Below are 20,646 nucleotides of genomic sequence, written 5' to 3'. Positions count from 1 at the left end.
TCAGTTTGAAAGAAAAACTAGAAATGTCAATATCTTGAAAAGCATAAAAGATAGGAAAAATGTTTAAAGGCCATTTTTTTTTTTTTTTTTTTTGTTATTTTTCTCGAAAAAGAAAGAAAAGATCTGTTAATAGTTAAATAACGGCGTTTGAGGTTCATAGATTGTCTCAGAACTTGTTTTACGAAGCAGAAACTTGTTTGTCTCTTTGTTTTTTTATTTATCAATTTTGCTCGAGGTGCTACTGTCTATTGTCTTAAGATGCTATTGATTTCCATCCATAGTTACAGACAAATAAATTCCACACAGGGGCAAGAAAAGAACAGTCTGACACTCGTCTAACAAGAATTACAATTGCGGATAATTTTATTTTAGGACAGATCTTAAGAAAGGAAGAATTTGTCTCTGATGTTCTCTCCCCAAAGCCAAAAAAAAAAAAAAAAAAAGGAATTCTAATCGATTGCTCTCTCTCTCTCTCTCTCCTGATGAAGAATATCCATACACCTTTTGTCGCAGGGCCGCAAGAGACAACTAATTTCCAAAAAAAAAAAAATTAAAAAACGCCAATTTTATTTATTGTATCATGCTGATGTTCACGCTCAACTAAGGCATTGCTAATACTTTATTTTCGTTCTAACTTTGGTTTCTGTCAGTTGATAGTTGCAAAAATTTTGAATTTTTGAAATTTTAAAACGGCCCTTATTTTAAATTTTTGACAGGTCACTGATTTTCACACTGAAACATTTTAATCATATTTTGGGGAAAATTTGGTTCAAATCAGTTAAAAATTTTGTAAATTACAGTTTTAAAGAAAATTTTAAAGGGACGATATTTTGAAATTTTTCATGCAATTATTTTGGCATCCAAATCTCAAACAAAATATTGCCAAATTATGTTTTAATTTTTGCCAAGTTGGAGTGTGTCAGCATTCGAAATTAAATAAAATATAGTGCTTAAAATTAAATTAGTTACAGTGCTTAAAATTAAATATTATTTCTCAGATATTGATATACAATTTTATTGCTTCTGTCTGTAAATTGGGGATTATTCTGAAGTAAAATGCTCATCGATTAGTCTTTTATTTGATCTGTTCTGATTCGAAATGGGACTGGGGTATATTGGTCTTTAACGAGGTAGACCAACAAGTTTGCCTTTTTGTCAACTTTAAATCAATAATGTAACGTTCACCGATTAAAAAAAAAAAAAAAAAGCACATTACGACCAGAAAGGCAAGCAAACAGTGATGGTAGTTGTCGCAATTAGTGCTCTCAATCGGGTCAGTTCGGGTCGACTTTTGGTTGGACACCCTCGAGTAACGGGTCGGGTCAGGTCAGCCTAACTCGGGTCACGGGTCGGGTAGCGTTAGACCAACTCAGTTCACCGGTCGAGTCGGGTCACCCGAGATAGTTTGACCCGACCCGACTGGTGAACTGAGTTGGTCTAACGATACCAGACTCGTGACCCGAGTTAGGCTGACCTGACCCGACCCGTTACTGAGGGTGTCCAACAATAAGCTGACCCGAACTGACCCGTTTGAAAATACTAGTCGCAATGTACACGAAGAAAATTAGAGAATTTGAAACCGAAATTAAAGTTAAAACGCCACCATCTTCACTAGTTTTGTAAGAAGCATTTGAAAATATATTTCTAAGCGTTTTTTTTTTTTTTTTTTTTAAGGTTTCTCAGGAAAAGAAGTGCCACTTAAAGCAACACATTGATGGTGCTGGACATCTTGCCAAATCTAAAGCGAAGAAACAACAGAAACAGACACAGTTAACTCAGCCTTCTGGATCTGGATCTGAATCTGGAACTGCGAACACATTTAATGCGGATCTTGCTAGAGCCCTTGTCGCTGCCAACATCCCATGGAACACACTTCAAAATGAAACATTCCGACAGTTTTTACAGAAGTGGTGCCAGCAATCGATACCGTGTGAGTCAACACTCAGGAAAACGTGTTTGGATTCTGAATACAACAATACACTTGATACAATCAGAAAGGATATTGGCGATTCCAGCATTTGGGTAGGCGTCGATGAGACTACTGATGCATGCAATAGATACATAGTGAATGTTGTTGTAGGAAAACTTGATGAAGATGGACCTTCAACTCCTCACTTGTTAAGTAGCAAGGAAATTAAGAAAGTGAGTGCCCAGACAATTGCTTACACCGTGAACAAAAGTTTGCAACTTCTGTATCCTAGTGGTGTGGATGATTCTAAAATTCTTCTTCTTTGCACAGATGCAGCTTCTTACATGATTGCTGCGTTTAAGAACCTAAAACCTTTCTACCCCAACCTCATCCATGTTACCTGTGTAGCACATGCTTTTCATAGAATTTCTGAAACAATCAGGAACGAATTTCCTCAAGTCAATGCCCTCATTTCTAACATGAAAAAAACTTTTTGCAAAGCCCCATCGAGAATCGCTGTCTTTAAAGAAAAACTGCCTGGCATTTCTCTTCCTCCACAACCTGTCCTAACGCGCTGGGGAACATGGCTTGAAGCAGCTTTGTATTACGCAGAGAACTTGGACGCTATTGCTGGTGTTGTTGGCGAACTTCCTGGTGTGGAAAACATTGCAAGTGTTTCAGTTTTGAAGGAACTTTTCAAAGATCCCATTCTCAAAAGAGATCTTGTATATATCAAGTCAAATTTTTCATTCTTACCTACGACGATCACTAAGTTGGAAGCTACGGGAAAGCCACTTAGTGAACAGGTGTCAGTAGTTAACGAAGCCGAAAAGAAAATCCAAAGTGCTACGGGGAAAGTTGGGGAAAAAGTGCAGTGTAAGTGGGAAAGTGTAGTGAAGAAGAATGAGGGATTTCTTGTGTTGGCTCGTATAGGGAAAGTTTTGATGGGAGAGGATGAAACCATCCCCGACGAAGTGGAAATGAAAAATGTATCGAAATTTAAGTATGCTCCTGTAACATCTGTCTCAGTGGAAAGATCGTTTTCGGCAGCAAAGATGATCCTTACAGACAAAAGAGAGAGATTGACAGTCGAAAACTTTGAGAAACTGTTGGTAATTTACTGTTTCCAAAATTACGAATGAGCAAGTTGTGTACTGAATGAATCACCTGATTCACTGAAAACAAAAGATGTTAATAAAAAGGGGTATGTAATAATTTATACTATTATTTTTAGAGCCTATTTTTAATTTTTAGCGCCTATTTTCCTATTTTTAGTACCTATTTTAGGCGCCTAAAATTAAACTTTTTGGTGCCTAAAATTCCGAAGTCTAGTGATGAGGAACCCAATAGACTGCACATGTACAATATGTGTAAGATATATTTTAGAAAAAAACTGCTTACTATAAGTTGATAATTTTGACAAGGAAAAGAAGTGGCATATGTGTATGTAGAAGTTATTTTGACAGACGACTGCTCAATATAAGTTCCTAAGTAAGATAAAGACAGTCGCTGATGTGTGTGTGTGTGTATTAAGAGATTATTTATTTTGACAAATCCTGCTTTCCCCAACTTTTAAACACGCCAACGCATGACCAATACGTTGCCAGTCCCAAATCTAGATAAAGTGTGAGGGATAGGTAAGGGAAAATATACATCATATTCTTTAATAGTTTGTTAATAAAACTTGAATGCAATGCTTATTAAAGAACCCTTTATAATTATGTGAATGTAAGGGTAAAGTTAAGGGTATTTGTTAACAAATTGTTTATGTCTAGATGTTGTTTATTTATTTGTAAAGGTATGTAAAGTAAGGGAGGGGACTGAGCTTTTCTTATAGATATCTAATTAAAGTTTATTTTCTTCAATTGTTAATTGTTAAGAGTGAATGTACCTTGTAATTGTGACACGGTTGGAGAAATGAGACCTCTAGGAACGTAAATTTTTCATAGTACATTTTGTTAGGTTCTAAATCACACTAGCGTGAAACAAGTTAAAGAAGAGGGAAAATTATCTTCTTCCATTATCTTAGTATGAACGAATCGGTGACTCATAGTCCAGTTAATAGATCCAATCGGTCGCTCATAGAACAGTTAATAGTTTCTGTCGCACATAGGACTGTCGCAAGTAGGACGACACCATTTTAGAGTTCTAAGTATTAAATCACTAAGAAACCCAAATTTCTTATATATAAGCAGACACAGATATAGTATCTTAGCTGGGTAATTAATTAATTGTTAATTCAGAAACTAACCTTGGAATTTCCTCATATATCTTTGGAGCTTCTAAGGATGCTTCCTCTTCTTCCTCTTCCCCAGTGGGCTCCGGAGGTTCTCGAAGAAAATCTACGAAGTAGGTATCTTCGGTTGGGATAGCATCAGGATACTGTTCTCCAAAATGTTCTTCAGTTATAGCTCTCATTTTTCTTTGAAACCACTCCTTGTCATCTTCATTTGTGAATCTAAGGAAATTAATATAATGTTTTTAATCAAAGCTGAAATACATGAGAGCTCTATAAGTAAAATGCTCTTATAACATACGAGTTCTCACTAACAAATAATGGGATCGGTGCCAAAAGTTTAGTTTATTGTCACAAACTTACAGATTGAAGGTTATCCACTTCCACATTCTCCCCTCTCCTCTGTGTACATGTTTGCGTACGAAGTTCTAATTATTGGAAGCAGTTGTGGAATTCTTGAGGTGTTACTGTCTTGAGTACCGCTGCAGTTTTCTGCTTCCACAGTCTAAAAACGATTTCCCTCGAGGGCGGATTTCACTTTCGGAAAAAGGAATAAATCGTACTGTGCCAAGTCCAGCGAATAAGATGGATGTTCCAACACTGGAGTCTACCTAGCTGCCAGAAATTGCTTTTAACGTTCAAAGCAGTATCAGGAGCATTCTCGTGACGCACAATCCATTTCTTGTTCTTCCATAAGAGGGGGGCTTTTTCTTTCTTACGCGTTCTCGCAACTTCACCAAAACCAACTGATAATACTGCTTATTCTCTGTCTGATATGTTTTTTTTTTTTTTTTGGTTCTTGGGTCCTGAATTTTTTTTAAAAAAATACGTATTTATTTGTAACTTTTTAGTACTTTTTCTTGTTCGTTTTTCTCTTCTCTGTCTGACAAAGCATCAATGAAGGTTTTACAATCTTACAACATAGTTTTATTTTATTTGTGTTTTGTGGTAATTTCTTCGATTAATTTTCGATAAATACGTATATTAGATAAAGAAATCACATTGCCAATGTAAATCAAATTTAAACGTAAGAAATAAATTACTTGAGAGAATCATCCAATAAACATCCAGGTTCAGTAACGCTTACTATTTATATTAACCATATGATTTTATTATTATTACTATTATTCATGTTCCGTGTAACGTGGGTTCCTGTCACCACGGCATGGCGCGTCCTCAGGTTGCAGATCGAGGAGAAGGCCTCTAGATATAGAGGTTAGCTGCGAATATACTGAATAAGCAGTCGCGGACAGCCGACAAGGAGTGGTCCTCCAGCTTGGGGGTTTGGGTAGGGCTAACAACCTCATCCTGTAAAAAAAAAAAAAAAAAAAAAAAAAAAAAAAAAAAAAAAAAAAAGCACTTGCTCAGAAATATTCACAAAAGTCTCGGACAAGGACTGATAACTTGGCACGACCGCAGCAAAAGAAAATGGACATGAGATTTGGAACATGGAATATTAGTAATATTAATGAAAAGTAATATTAAAATTAAGTAAACATTCATACTATAGAAAACCAAAAACCCTCTATTTACAATTCACAAAGTCAAAAGCAACGTGTTGGTGAATCATTTGTTTCGTCGTTGCATTCGTTGTATTTAGCTACTGTGTCTGTCCCAGCATTAAATATACAGTTTCCGCTATTAATAAAATGGCATGTAGGAATTCTGTGGAAAGAGACCTTTGGCTAGAACAAGAAGTAAAGACGCTAACTTAAACAAGATATTAGAAAGATATCTGGTTTAATTTAAACTATTGGCTCTGCAGAGGTTTCCTTTCTGTGCAGGTTGTAATGCCCCACGTTTCGTGATGGCATTACAAACTTCTAGATGGCAGTATGATTACTCAATATGTTTCGTTGTTAACTGGTTGTGAGTTATTAATAATTTACCACTATTTTGACGAACAGGGTCTAATTCTGCACCATAAACTTTAAACATACAAAAAGGAGAAAGTAAATAAAATTAGATGTTATAAATTATTCTGTTGTTGATACAAAAAATTACAGAATTTGTTAAAACTATTAAGTAAAAGTACTAGTTTTCAAATAATAAATTGTGGAACTGAAGAAGTCTGGAGGATTTTTTCAAATATATTACGATTTGCAGTGAAAAGTAAAACTATAATTATACCTAAAGTTTATTTAGAATATTATCTAAGAGAGATGAAAATTAAAGAAATGAAGTACTAATACGTGAACCCACTCCGGGTTCTCATTGACAATCCGATGTTTTCCGATATGAATTGAATCTTATTTTAACCTCGTCAAAATTTCAAGTGAATGATGACCCGTTATCTGATCACAAGTTAGCAAATGTCACTCAAATATTATAATCATAACTTCCCACTGAAGACATAAGGCGTATCTATGTTAATGAGGTTAATGGTTAGAATGAAGATTCTCGAAGTTCTATTATGCTACATTTGTGAATTTCCTTATAATATCGATTTATTACTGGATATTTTCACAGGATTGTGCTCGTACAGCTGATAGGTAATTATTTGGTAATGGTCGTAAGATACTGTAAATTTAATCTTATTAATTTAAAAAAGCAGCTTCGATGAGAATTAACGAAATAAAATATATTCTATGCATATTATTAATGCTTATAGTGCACAGTTAAGTGAGTCTATTGTATGGATATATATGATTAATGAGAATGAAACTATGAAGCATAATTGGGAAATGTGTCTACGAAAGCTAATAATACCTAAACAATAATATTCAATTCATATTTGTCAGCTGTCATAATTAAATAACTCTATTTCCAGTTGCATAATAAGCATAAGGAACTGCATTGAAACAATTACAATAACGAATGATAGCATATACTTACATATTTTATTTACAGCTTAATTTGAGGCGGCCTATGTAATTGCATAATAAGAGCCGTATAGTTATCTACTTATTACTGGATGAATGGAAGAAATCGGATAAAACCAGGAATAAAATATAGGGAAACAATGTGTACAGATAATGTGTTACTATGTATGTATATCTATATTTGTATATGTATGTTTATGTTTTGTATATGCATGTATGGTGTTAACTAATTTCATTACAGGTTCAATAGTATTTGGAGATTTAATTACATTTCGATAATTTGATTTCATGTAATATTTAATTGTAATTCTATGTTCGATTCTTCGGGGTACGAGCTCCCTATATGGAGAACTTGGATGCGTTACTGTTGCTTGGAGCTATGCTCTAAGCTGGCGACTCGGGCCGTTCACGTCGCCTATCGTGAGTGCTTCCGTGTTCACACAGGGTGACGTTTTTTTTTTTTTTTTTTTCCGTTGCGTTGATTTGACTACTTACCCCACTCTTCGTCTTCTGCTGTTTTGAAGAAGGTCCGTTCTATAATGACAATCGAAGATGTATTGAAAGAAGATCATGTGACTACATCGCAGTGGTGGTGACGAATGAGAGGAGCGTTACAAGGTGAATTTTCACGCTTCAGTACTCTCCGAGGAATATTACAAATTGTGGACATCAGGGTCCATAGAAAAGACATACCAGACATAAAACTCATGAGATGCATTCCGTAATATTTGTAGATATAATGAAGGAAGAGTTATGCTATAGTTTAGCTCGGAACAGCTCCTGAGGGAAGTTACATTGGTAAAAGTTTAAATTTCATCACTACATGCTAAGGGAAGAAAACTTGTCTAATATACTAACTCTTGTATAAAACTTTCTAAAGCTCCATGAAGCTTTCTTTCCTTAGGCTAGCTGCACACTGAAGAAACAAATAGGTGGGACTAAATGTTGTACATCATTTTCCTTCATTAAAGTTTGATGAAAACCAGCTCTTCATGTTTCAAATAGGCTGACCGCACACTGCGCGAGCGCGTGCTCCAGGGTCATTCATAACGCTGCACGACACTTGGAGCAGTGTCGGATGTTTAATCTCATTTCATTGTTTTGTGGCAAAATTGCAGGAGCATTTTGATTGGCGCAGTTCGACATCTCAAAAATTACTTGCAATTAATTACAAAATTACCAGAAAATCAGTACGTGTTTTCAGGTGCTTCGCTAAAAGAATAATCGTTTTAAGATTCTAGCCAGTGGCGTATTTTGTGGGCTACTGGGCCTACCGACGGCAGCCCTAGAATATTACAAAATAAAGCTATTATAATGTAAACTAATTTATATTTCTAATTTTATACTTTAACTAGCCTTTGGCCAGCTGGGGGCTTCGCCCCCAGACCCCCGTATTTGCTCGGCCTACGGCCTCGCATGTCATGCAGGACAACTAGGTTTGATTCTTGGTAGAAGGTGATATGATTGGGATTCGACGTTAAACTGTAGGTTGACGTCTCTAATGGTATCAGTATCGAAAAGGGACGTTAAAATTCATCATCCATAGACTGGGGGGTATAGGGCCTCCTCAGGAGCCCCTCAAAATAACATTGGAAAGATTTTTCAGTTCCCCATGAAACCACTTTACGGTTAGAAAGTTTCATTTCTGATGATTCACTTAGGTAAAGCTAACGAAAACGTACAAGCATACCGAATTTGAAGTTTTTATTCCAATTCTAAGTACCTAAAACATGAGATTATAGGTCCAGAAAAAGTATCATTTAAATAACATGGGGAAATTCTTCATCCCCTCTTTAGACTCCCTAAAAATTAAAAATATTCACTTTTGGCAATTTTCCTGTGGGTTTGTCTGTCAAATTGTATTTAATCATGTCAAATTGTAGCCCTGCAGGAAGTGCTCAATAATTTGAGGATGTAAAAGGTGTCCCATATAAATAACATGGGAAAGATTTTTCAGTTCCCTATAAAACCACTCTAAAGTTGGAATTTTTTTACTTTTGGCAATTTTTCTGTCGGTTAGTCCTGGAAGGCTACAATCATGTCAAATTTCATCATTCTAATCTTGGCAGAAGTGCCTAAACATTTTGGGGTATAGAAGACGTCCCATATAAATAACATTGGAAAGATTTTTCAGTTCCCCATGAAACCACTTTACGGTTAGAAATTTTCACTTCTGATGATTCACTTAGGTAAAGCTAACGAAAACGCACAAGCATACCGAATTTGAAGTTTTTATTCCAATTCTAAGTACCTAAAACATGAGATTATATGTCCAGAGAAAGTCTCATTTAAATAACATGGGGAAATTCTTCATCCCCTCTTTAGACTCCCTAAAAATTAAAAATATTCACTTTTGGCAATTTTCCTGTGGGTTTGTCCCGAAAACATATAATCATGTCAAATTTAATCATTGTAGCCCTGCAGGAAGTGCTCAATAATTTGAGGGTGTAAAAGGTGTCCCATATAAATAACATGGGAAAGATTTTTCAGTTCCCTATAAAACCACTCTAAGTTCGGAATTTTTTACTTGTACTGATTTACTTAGGTAGTGCTAACGAAAATGTGTAAGCATATCGAATTTCAAGTTTCTATTCCAATTCTAAGTACCTAAAACATGGGATTATAAGTCCAAAAAAAGGTCCATTTAAATAACATGGGGAAATTTTTCATCCCCTCTTTAGACTCCCTAAAAATTAAACATATTCACTTTTGGCAATTTTCCTGTGGGTTTGTCTCGAAAAGCTATAATCATGCCAAATTTAATCATTGTAACCCTACAGGAAGTACTCAATAATTTATGTCAGCTCATGTAGTTTTATATATAGTTAGGATATCTTCTTTCAATGATACAAGTTTGAGAACTTTATGAATTTAGAAAGATCCTTTAGTTTCTTTGCACAAGTCTGTTTCGCTTCTGAAGAGATCGACATGACAAGCTAGCAGAAACTTCTCTCGAGTTATTCCAGCACAGTGATGCCAATTGAAGGGAAATTTCCCTTGGCGCAGGGAAATTTTGATTTAATGTTGGAGAAAAGGGAAAAAGAGAAATTGCTTGTAATCTCTCAATATTGCAGGGAAATTTGAACCTCTCTTCAATATGGGCGAATACTGGGTCATTAGTGTGTGTGTTTGTGTAAGTTTACAAATTTTCTGGTGACTGTGCGCACATAATTATAAATTTTTAAGAATTCCGCATCTCTAAACTTTGATTTAGTTTGTATTGTCCTTACGAACATCCCTTGTGTACAGCCAAAGACAGTAGCAGCTAGAGTTTTCTTTGTAACTGTTCGTATTCGTTTCAGTAAATATGGGAGTGCTGTTCTTAAGTAAGTACATACCAAATATATACTTAATATTTTCTATGTACCTTAGGTTACATTAATATTAAAATCTATCATGATATCTAGGATAAAAATTAAATTTACATAATATTTATTTTATATTTTTTATGATTTATTTAGGTTGTCCGTTCTGACCGAGGTATTTATAGGGTTTTTCCTCAGTCACACCAGGCAAATGCAGAGATTGCACCTTTAACATAGGTCCGACCTACACCTTTCCATATCCTTTCCCCTCCTCTATCGCGACGCCTTAGATACCTAAACAACAAATCAAGTTCAAATTCTGCGTAAGCTCAAAGGAAGGTTGTCAGGTATCTGCTTGTATGTGGTTATACGATTGCGTGAGGGGGTGGAAGCGAAAACAATTAACAATACGTTTACTAAATACAGTACTTGAACGGTTTGGATGAAGGGAAATTTTGTCCGGAAAAGGGAAATTCTGAAGCTTGTGAAGGGAAAACGGCTCTGAAGGAATTGGCATCACTGTTCCAGCAAGAATCGTAGTCATCAGCGCATTCCTCTCGCTCCACGCTTCCAACTCCTTCCACAGCGTACAAACGGGATGCCAGTTTCCTCTTTTTTTTTTCTTCTCAAAAATCGGTATCTTGGGCGTGAGGGAGAGATAAAGGGAAGTTATACGAGTAATGACAGTACATTTTGGAGGACTCTGGGAATTGACAGACATCTTCAACCTCGTTCCGTAGCGGTTTGCGTAAACGCAACGCAAATTTTGTGTTTTACCTAGACCTAGGTCTAGGTTTTACAGCTTTTTACGATAGTTGGCATAGCTGTTATATAGGGTGGCCCAAAAGTAGGTATACACTGCATTGCATTGATCAAATGTAACATTCTAGCTTATGGGTTTACCTGCTTCGGCTTTCGAGCTTAAGGTATAAGTATAAAGGCTTTAAGAACAAATAATAAAGAAACTGGTGGATAAGAATGAGAAATGATATGAAACACAGTGAGCTAATCAGTACAGGACTGTATATCGACTGTATACATCGTGAGCCAATTCGGGACCGGCTTATTTTATCTGAAGTCGGGATTGTATCGACAAAATCGGAACGGTGGTGAGTGATGTACGAGTTATGGCATCTCTTGTAGGAAAATGATAGTTGCAAATAAATGAAACAAAGTGTCTGTTTTTATTTTTGTCGTATTTTTACAGAAGGAAGTTTAAAAGTGAATAAAATACTATGAAGGTAATTTTCATATAACAAAATCTGAAAATCATTTTTTTTTCTAGTGTAGCGAACAGCGTGTAACATAAATAAAAATAAATAAAAAGTGGTGCAAAATAGCGTCAGAGGAGGCGATTAAACTTGTACTTTGTGTTCTGAAGTAAGGTACTGTTTAAGTGTGTAAGGGAAGAATGGCAGATCAAGTTTCAGGAGGGTTTCTATTGACAATTACTGTATTATAGAAAGTTTATCAAACATACAGTCATTCATAGTTATAACGAAAAACTAGAAATTGTTAAAATGGCAAGACCAACTTTTGACTTAAATTTATCTAAGAATGTAAGAGAACTAAAAAAAGGTCATTGGGCCAATCGACACGTAATCGTTTCAATCAAAACGAATCGGGTTCTCTGCTTTAGAACTCGTTTATTTCGTTCATAGACATCGATATACTTGAACCAGAGTTGCCAGATCTTGTTTTCTTACTTACACTAACTTACAATACAAAAGAGCTATTCACAATACACAGTATAGAAGACTACTAGTACAAAAATTATAATAACAATTACTTCTCTAACACTCCCCCTTAATTGTACGTTTTATTTTACTTTTTCTTTCAAACTTGTTTACTCCAAATTTAAACACTTTCTGAATTCTTCAAACTTATTTTTCCCCCAAAGCTTTAGTAAAAATGTCTGCAATCTGGGTTTCAGTACTTGTATACTTCACTTGAATTTTACCCTCTTGTACCTTTTCTCTTACAAAATGATACCTAATGTCTACATGCTTAAGTCTCTTGTGGTGTTCTGGATTACTGGTGAACTGGATTGCGGATTTTATTTTTACTTGTAAGTCACTTGGAATTCCTTGTAACCAACACATTATTCAGCTTCAGTTGACGATGATGTCACTGATTTTTTTTCCTGGACATTCATGAAATAACACAATCATTGAACTTGAACATAAAACCTGTTGTTGATTTTCGCTCTGTTATGTCTCCTGCCCAGTCAGCATCTACATAACCTTCTAAAACAAGAGGCTGGCTACCACTTTTGTACACTAAACCTAAATTTAAAGTACGTTTGACATATCTTAACACCCTCTCAATAGATATCCACAACATTTCGTTTGCACAGTGTTGATACCGGCTGAGAAGACTAACAACAGTACACAAATCTGGTCGTGACCCTTGAAGAGCATACATCAGGCACCCGATTCCTTGTCTACAGTTCACTTCAACCTCCTTGCTGCTTTCATTTTCTTCCGATTCAACAAATGTCCAGTTTGGTTCTAAAGGTGTTTTGATTGGTTTACAATCTTCCATTCCAAATGTTTTTAATACTGTCTTCAAATATGTTGACTGGCTCAGCTTAATTACACCATTCTCCTCATCACGTTGAATTCTTATGCGCAAATAGTTCTGCACATTCTCGATTTCAGTCATCTTAAATTTGGCATTCAGTTCAGTTTTCAGATTTTTCAATTCTTTTTCACTTGACTCTACTATAATCAAATCGTCTACATAACAGAGTACATACAGCTTTTCTTTCTTGTTGCATTGAAACTAAGAAAGATCATGAAATCATTGAATTTTTAATTCCAGTATCTGGGTGATGTTTTCAAACCATAAATTGACTTCTTCAGTTTGAGCAACTTATCTTTTCCCAAACCGGTCAATCCTTGTAGAATTTCCATGTATATTTCACCTTTAATATCTCCATTTAAGAATGTGTTCTTTACATCCATTTGACATATTTCAAGATTTTCTTGAACTGCAATGGCTAGCAATATTCTAAATGTTATTAATTTGGCTACCGAGGAATATATCTGAATAATCACATAGTTCTTGTGTTTCCTTGAAACCTCTTGCCACTAACCTTGCTTTATACATTTTGCCTACGCCACAGTCACTTTCTTTCACTCTAAATACCCATTTTGAGTCCACAATATTATGTTATTTTGCTTCTGATTTATCTACTACAGTCCACGTTTCATTTTGTTTCAAAGCGTCCAGTTCACTTTCTATGGCTTCTTTCCACATTTTTGCGGTTTCATCAATCATGGCCTCCTCATACGTATTCGGTACCTTTTGATCACTTTCACTTAGGAGTACAAAATCATCAAATCTTGCTGGTTTCCTCATGTGATTTCTGTCTCTTAATACTGGTCCTTTTGATTCCTCTTGAGTCATTGTTTTTTGTATCTGACGAGTCTTCATTTCCTGAGTCACTAAAGGTTTCATTTGTTTCCAGAGGTTGGAAGCTAGACGTTTCTTCTAACTCTTCATTCTCCTTCTCTTGGAATTTGATTTTACTCCACTTTTTGTCTTCTCGATCTGACTGCAATTCACAAGTCTGATTATTAAAAATCACATCTCTGGCAATCTCAACCTTTTTTGTTTTTGGGAAGTATATACGGTAACCCTTACAATGTAGGCCATATCCAACGAAAATTCCTTTTCCAGTTTTTTCATCCCACTTTGCTCTCTTGCTTTTGAGTGTGTGTGTCCATGCTTCAGTTCCGAAAACACTAAAACGCGACAGGTCCTTTACTGATACTTTTTTTATTGAACCATACTTCAGCTGGTGTCTTTCCTGTTTCCTGTGAAGTTCCTGTTATATTTAAAATATACACAGCAGTATTTACAGCTTCAGCCCACAGTTCCTTATTTAAGGATTTTGCACACAACATGGTTCTCGCTGACTTCATAATAGTGCGCATCTCTCTTTCCGCCTCGGGTGTATAAGCTACACTTCTTTGGTAAATTATTCCACGCGAAGCTAAAATTTCTTTCACTCCACGGTTCACAAATTCTAACCCATTATCTGTTCTTAAAATCCTTACCTTTTATCCAGATTCATTTTCAATTTTGTTCAGAAAAGGCACTAAAAATTGTTTCAATTGATTCTTGCTTTTAAGAAAATACCCTGTTCGATAGTGGGATAGATCATTTTTGAACAGAAGAAAATATCTTGAACCACCAATAGATTCCTCTTCCATTGGTCCACACAAATCTGCATGAACTGTTTCCCCCACCCTTGTTGTGATTGTTTCACTTTTGGCGAAGGACATTCTACGCTGTTTTCCTTTTACACATGCTTCACAAAAATAATCTACATCACAAAACTCAACCCCACACTTTTTTAAAATTTTAACCACCTGTTTGTTATTCTGGTAACCTAATTTTTCATGTCACATCTGCAATGTTTCCTTTTGATTTACACCTTGAATTGCATTCACATATTCAAAACTGTTACCCTTTGCTTTAAACTGCATTTTAAACAGATTTCCACATCTCACTGCAATGCAACACACTTTGCCCCCTTTTTCAAATTTACATAACTTGTCATCAGAGATCAACTTAAACCCCTTATCTAGAATTGAGGACACAAACAATAGGTTTAGTTTCAAACTTATAACAAAAAGCACATTTTCGATGGTTGAATCAACCCAGTTGCTTCCATTAAAAACACTCACTTTTACAGTTCCTTTCCCAACCGCTAATATTGATGTACCATCTCCGATTTTCACTTCCTTTGCCTTGTCAAGTTCTTTGTAATCCGCAAACAGACTTCTGTTACAGCACATACGGTCAGTTACCCCAGTGTCACAAAACTAATCTTGGTTATTAACCACTTCACTGCTAAACGTGTTACTGATAAAGGCATTTAAATTTTCTCCTTTTCTTGTTTTGGTCGACCCTTGTTTTTCCTTTTCAAGTCTCAGCTTACAATCTTTGATTATATGATTTGGTTTTTTGCAATAATAACAAACACGTTTTTCTTTGGACTTTTCTGTTTTGTTTTGGGGACACTGTTTTTTAAAATGTCCGAAACGATTACACCCATAACACCTTGTACCTTTGGAGTTATTTTCTGCTTTCTTCTCTTGATTCACTTTCCCCACAAAAACACTACTCGTACTAATATTTGAAGCAGCAGTTGACTTACAGCGTTCCTCTTCAATTGACAAACGTGAAATTAGCTCATTCACAGATTTTTATTTGACGGCACAGACTCCCAAGCAGATACAAAATACCGGTACTCTTCTGGCAGCGACATCAAGAATTTTGTTATTAGCATGTTGTCAGAAACATTTTCGCCCATTACTTTCATTCTCATAACTAATTCTTGCAGTCTTGACACGAAATCGGTGATATTTTCGTTCTCAAATTTTGCACTTAAGAACTGTTGCTGGAGAACGTGTAAACTCACTTCCGATTGTTTTTCATATACGGCAAGCAATTTGGTCCACATTTCATGTGCACTGGTACAGCTTAAAAGATGGGTTATTACATTTTCTTTAACTGACATAACTAAAAGTTCTTGTGCTTTGCTATCTTTCTTTAACCATTCACAAAGTTCCTTCTGGTACGCTTCTTCATTGCCTGTATTCACCGGTTTCACTTCTTCCCTTTGCACTATATTAAGGTAGTCTTTTGCTTTCAGAATAGTAATAGTTTGAAATTTTCATGTATTCCAGTTCTTTTGTCCTTTCAGTCTAAGTTTTAATACATTTTCCATGGCTCTTTACTTTCTTTCCTTGCGATGACACAACCAACAGTTCAAGGAAAAACGAACACGAGTCACGAACCCGCGCGGCAACAACCAGCAACACAAAGTTTACCGGGTCTGTACACCACGAAAACGGCAACTACCAATTTCCATATTCGTTTCTTATTAAGCGATGTCTGCGTCCATGACCTATAAAGGTTATTGGGCCAATCGACATGTAATCGTTTCAATCAAAACGAATCGGGCTCTCTGCTTTAGCACTCGTTTATTACGTTCATGGACGTCGCCATACTTGAACCAGAGTTACCGGTTTAACCAGAGTTGCCAGATCTTGTTTTTCAGGTCTTACTTACACTAACTAACAGTACAAAAAAGCTATTCGGAATACACAATATAGAAGACTACTAGTACAAAAATTATAATAACAATTACTTCTCTAACAAGAATACCGTGAATACACACGTCATTTTATATTATGTTTGCATGACAAGTTTAATTGATTGTGTGGTAGCTCTAAGTTGTCTAAAATATTTTGTTGGTTGTATTTGTTATTAAGCAATGTAAATAGGTAAGTAATTGATTTATAGGAATATTATTTGCATATTAGTAGGTATTTTTATGCATTATTGTTATTCTTGTTTGTTTGTTTGATAGAAATGTCCCTTTGAAGCACCGAGGCTACATGAGACATGGACCGACAGGCTAAGGTAGAATCTGATATATCGTAATGTGTTCAACACTCTCCCACCGAGAATTCAATCCGGGACCATGTGCAGCAAGGGCGCGCGCTAGCGACTAGACCAGTAAGGAGGACATAGGTGTAAGTAGGCACCAAGCAAGAGCTCCCATTATTATTATTATTATTATTATTATTATTATTATTATTATTATTATTATTATTATTATTATTATTATTATTATTATTAATGTACAGGTGTTATAAATGATAGTGGTAGCCCAAGCCATCAAACCAGTATACGCCACTGATTCCAGCTTGAAAAGACAAAACTCGACGTATTCGCGGAAAATGTATTTAATGCATATTGGGAAGGTAATTATAGTGCATCATGAAATTTGTAAGATACATTATAATTAAATGTGTTTTTACTTTGTTTCTTCAGATGTTCAACTTTCAGAAAAAAAGGAATGATTTCCTTGTCTAACTCCTACACAAAAGATGGATAGGTTGATTCACATGCTGCCAGAAATCAGCAAAATGTTTTCAAATATTCTTACTTGTTGTAGGTTGCTGATTTCGGTGAGTTTTTGACAAATTTATCCTTGGTCTTGGATCCAAGGAAGGTCAGCAAACAAGGGCATGTGGTGAGGGATATTGGAATTGACAATTTAAACTGTTAACAATACAAGTAGCATAGATGATGTTACTTCCACATATCTTTTTGAAATCGTTTAGATTTAAAATATCAATCAAGGATCAAATTTGCGAGTTCCAAATTACAGTATTTTTCTTTATGGTAGCAACGTTTTGATCATACACAGTATACCGTATTTTACGGACTATAAGACGCACTTTTTTCTTCGAAAAATTGCCTCCATAATTCAGGTGCGTCTTGTACTCGAAATTAAGATAAAAATGTCCAGTGTTTGATTTAAAATTCCCGCCAGTCTTAAAAATAGCCATATACTTGATGCCGCGGGAAACCTAGTTCTATCTGGTAACTTTGGATTCAACTGGCAGCAGCAGTGCACCGATGCGACGATCATGAGTAAGTCTGGTTTTCCAATCTAATAATAAAAATGGTAAAAACGTTACGGTATTTTTTTAAAAAATTGTTAAAAAATTATAGTATGCATATGAGAGTAATTATCGTACAATTTACAAATCTATCAGTAACAAAAATGGAGGGAGAAGTAGTCAGATCTATGGGAATTCGTAATGATCTAACGTCTCTGGAAGGCGGTATATGATTTTGTGACCAAAATGTACTATGATTGATTTTCAGCACTTTCTTTTTACTTACTCCAAGTCCAGTGCTTTATTTGTTCCGAAGTTTTGAACTGAAGTACAAGTATAGAGTAGATAGAACCCTGATGTACGGGCAGTTCTGTTCTATCTCGACATCAAAATATTCTACCTACTCTATACATATATTTTAGTCCAAAACTTCGGAGAAATGCATCAATTTGATTTTATTAGGGTGAGCAGGAAAAATATAGGTATGGACACAGTATGCCCCCGATTTATATTTAAAAAAATAATTAAAACTTCGATGTCTTTGAAGATTTCGCGTATACGAAAGTGTGATACTATTACTGATCCATGTGTGCAAATACTTTATTTGTTTACGTGTGAGGAACCAACTATATAATTTTGACTCTATTAGTATGTATATATAACAGGGTAAAATTGTAAAACCAAATGTTAACAAGGAACACCCATTTTTATATACTGTAATTTATAATTAAAATATATATTTACCTGTCTGAAATAACTCGTGAACATTCATGCTGCCACAGCTTCAAAACTGTTAAAGCACTTTGACATTCATCTCCCGCGATATGCAGTATTCCCTCCCATATTCTGGACAGGTCTCTCAGGTTAAATACATAGTGAAATTTAGCTGGAGTTGGCAGCATTTTGATTTTAGTTTGTTGCCATAATTTACGTGTAACTGGAACTATTTTAGGTATGATTTCTACAACTTCATCAACAAATCGAGAAGGGCAGAAGTAGCCACCTCCAATTGCTCCTATAGAAGATAAAAAAAATATATATATACTAAAACTATCACGAACGACAATATTATATTTTACTTAAATATACATGCGTGAATATTCTTAATTTTTATAGCAGATAATATAATATCCTAATACATACGTAAAATATTTCCTATTAATTAACATTTTTCTTATACAGTATATTAAATTAATTGTCCTACATTGTTACGCATATAAATCTAACATTTCTTATATCAGTACTTAAAATCCTCATTTTGTATTTTGTTAGTCGCCTATCTTTATGTAATTTCGTCTATTCTTTGCTAAGTGTAAAACGGTATTTATAGTGCTCTAAGTAAGTACTAATAATACAATAACGCACTAATTGAATGCAAGGAACACGCATTATGTGAACGTTTGTTTCTAATTATATCTAGGGGCACGAGTTTTTCGCACTCAGAATTTGAAAATTTCGCGTTTCGTTTATCATATTTTGCGTTCTGTGTCATTTTCCAAATGAAGTTTTGCATTTTGTAGTTCTAAGATATTCCCTGACATTTTTTTACAATTGTTCCTTTTATTCATAGATCATTACAGAAATAAACCATTAATTACCTAAAAACAAAATATACCGAATATTTCACTTGACATTGTAAATTTCACTCATAGAAAATTATATTTTTTTTAGCCAAACTGAAGGAAAATCAGTAAATTTACTATTAGTAGGAAAGTTTTGCTCTCTTCTGAAAACACATAGGTAAAAGTTACATTTAAGCATTAAACATAAGCATACTTGGAAGAAAACCTCTCAGAATTGGCCTCTCAGGCTTGTTGGAAGCCACACATATGTAAGTGCATTTACAACAAACTTCAAACAATTATCACTTCGGAGCTACACTGCATTTTCCAGAAGAATCACTTGTCAAGAGTGCATAGGCCACTTTGTAAAATTCCAAATACGGTTCTTCATAATCAGATGCTTGCATTTTTTAAATGAAGGAAAAGCTTTAATATATTTCCTTAACTCAACAAAGTCTGGTTCACTACTGCATGCAATTACAGAAGGATCAAACAGCTTTCCCAAAGCATCATATATTTCTGTAGTTTTGGAGTCTTTTCTTTGGGAAGAAAGCTTCAAGAATGATCTTTCTGCACATTTTTTAAAGTCGCATTTAACACTACCCGTCTTTTCACTTGGTAACAAACGTAAGTGTGCGCTTTAGATTTTTTACCAGAGGCCAAAGAGAAAACTGTCTAATTGAGTACTGAGTCTGCCAAGATGACTACTGAGCAGATGTGCTATAGGAGATTTGTCCGTCTCAGTGAAAGTTATAAAATCGACAAAGTTACCACAATTAACACTAACAAAACTTAACTGAGCCTTCAAAATTAGCTTCTTGTATTTCAAATAACTTTTGAGCGTTTTAGTTTTAGAATTTAGATTGTCGCATTTTGAAAGGAACTGATCTAGTGGTTCTAAGTATTTGTCTAAATATGCAACAGCATGGAACCAACTACTCCATCTAGTCAGAATAGGCTCGGGAAACAACTTGGGTTCAAGATCAGGAAGCTTCATTATGAAAACTCTGGTATTTGCTTTTGAGTTTCCTTGCGTTCAAAAATGCATTTTTCACTTTGCATACAAAATTATTCAGTTCTTTCAAGTGTTCTGCCAGATATCTCCAATCAAGCTCACTTTGTGTGATCAACACTGTACTGCACATGAACCATATGAGTGCCAATTATCACAGACAACGTTCGAAGCACTTGCAAATATAACGTGCACTGTCCGAGATAAAACTAAGAATATTCTCATACTCAATGCTGTAGCGGTGCAGTGTGTCTACTATCACTTGAGAATATGTAGTTGCATTAACTGCATCCAGAAAAGTAACACTAAGCAAGAAACACTCTTGGTCCAACAGGGTTCCACTAATCTGGAGAAATCTATTTCCCTGACT

General features: G+C 35.2%; 1 protein-coding gene across 1 annotated transcript in view; it reads right to left on the bottom strand.

Moving 5' to 3' along the window:
- Positions 1-20,646, bottom strand: part of kl-3 (dynein heavy chain 8, axonemal kl-3) — a 555,080-nt gene that overhangs the window by 218,785 nt on the left and 315,649 nt on the right. The window contains exons 39-40 of the mRNA XM_081731423.1: positions 18,447-18,717; positions 4,161-4,367 (exon numbers count right to left, since the gene is read on the bottom strand). Coding sequence (XP_081587549.1) covers positions 4,161-4,367; positions 18,447-18,717 — 478 coding nt within the window. The remainder of the gene's footprint in view (positions 1-4,160; positions 4,368-18,446; positions 18,718-20,646) is intronic.

The sequence above is a fragment of the Thermobia domestica genome, chromosome 11 (genome assembly GCF_964235325.1).
Source record: "Thermobia domestica chromosome 11, izTheDome1.hap1.1, whole genome shotgun sequence".
NCBI classification, from domain to species: domain Eukaryota; kingdom Metazoa; phylum Arthropoda; class Insecta; order Zygentoma; family Lepismatidae; genus Thermobia; species Thermobia domestica.
The sequence above is the reverse complement of the archived record's forward strand: the minus strand, read 5'-3'. Positions and strand labels throughout refer to the sequence as shown.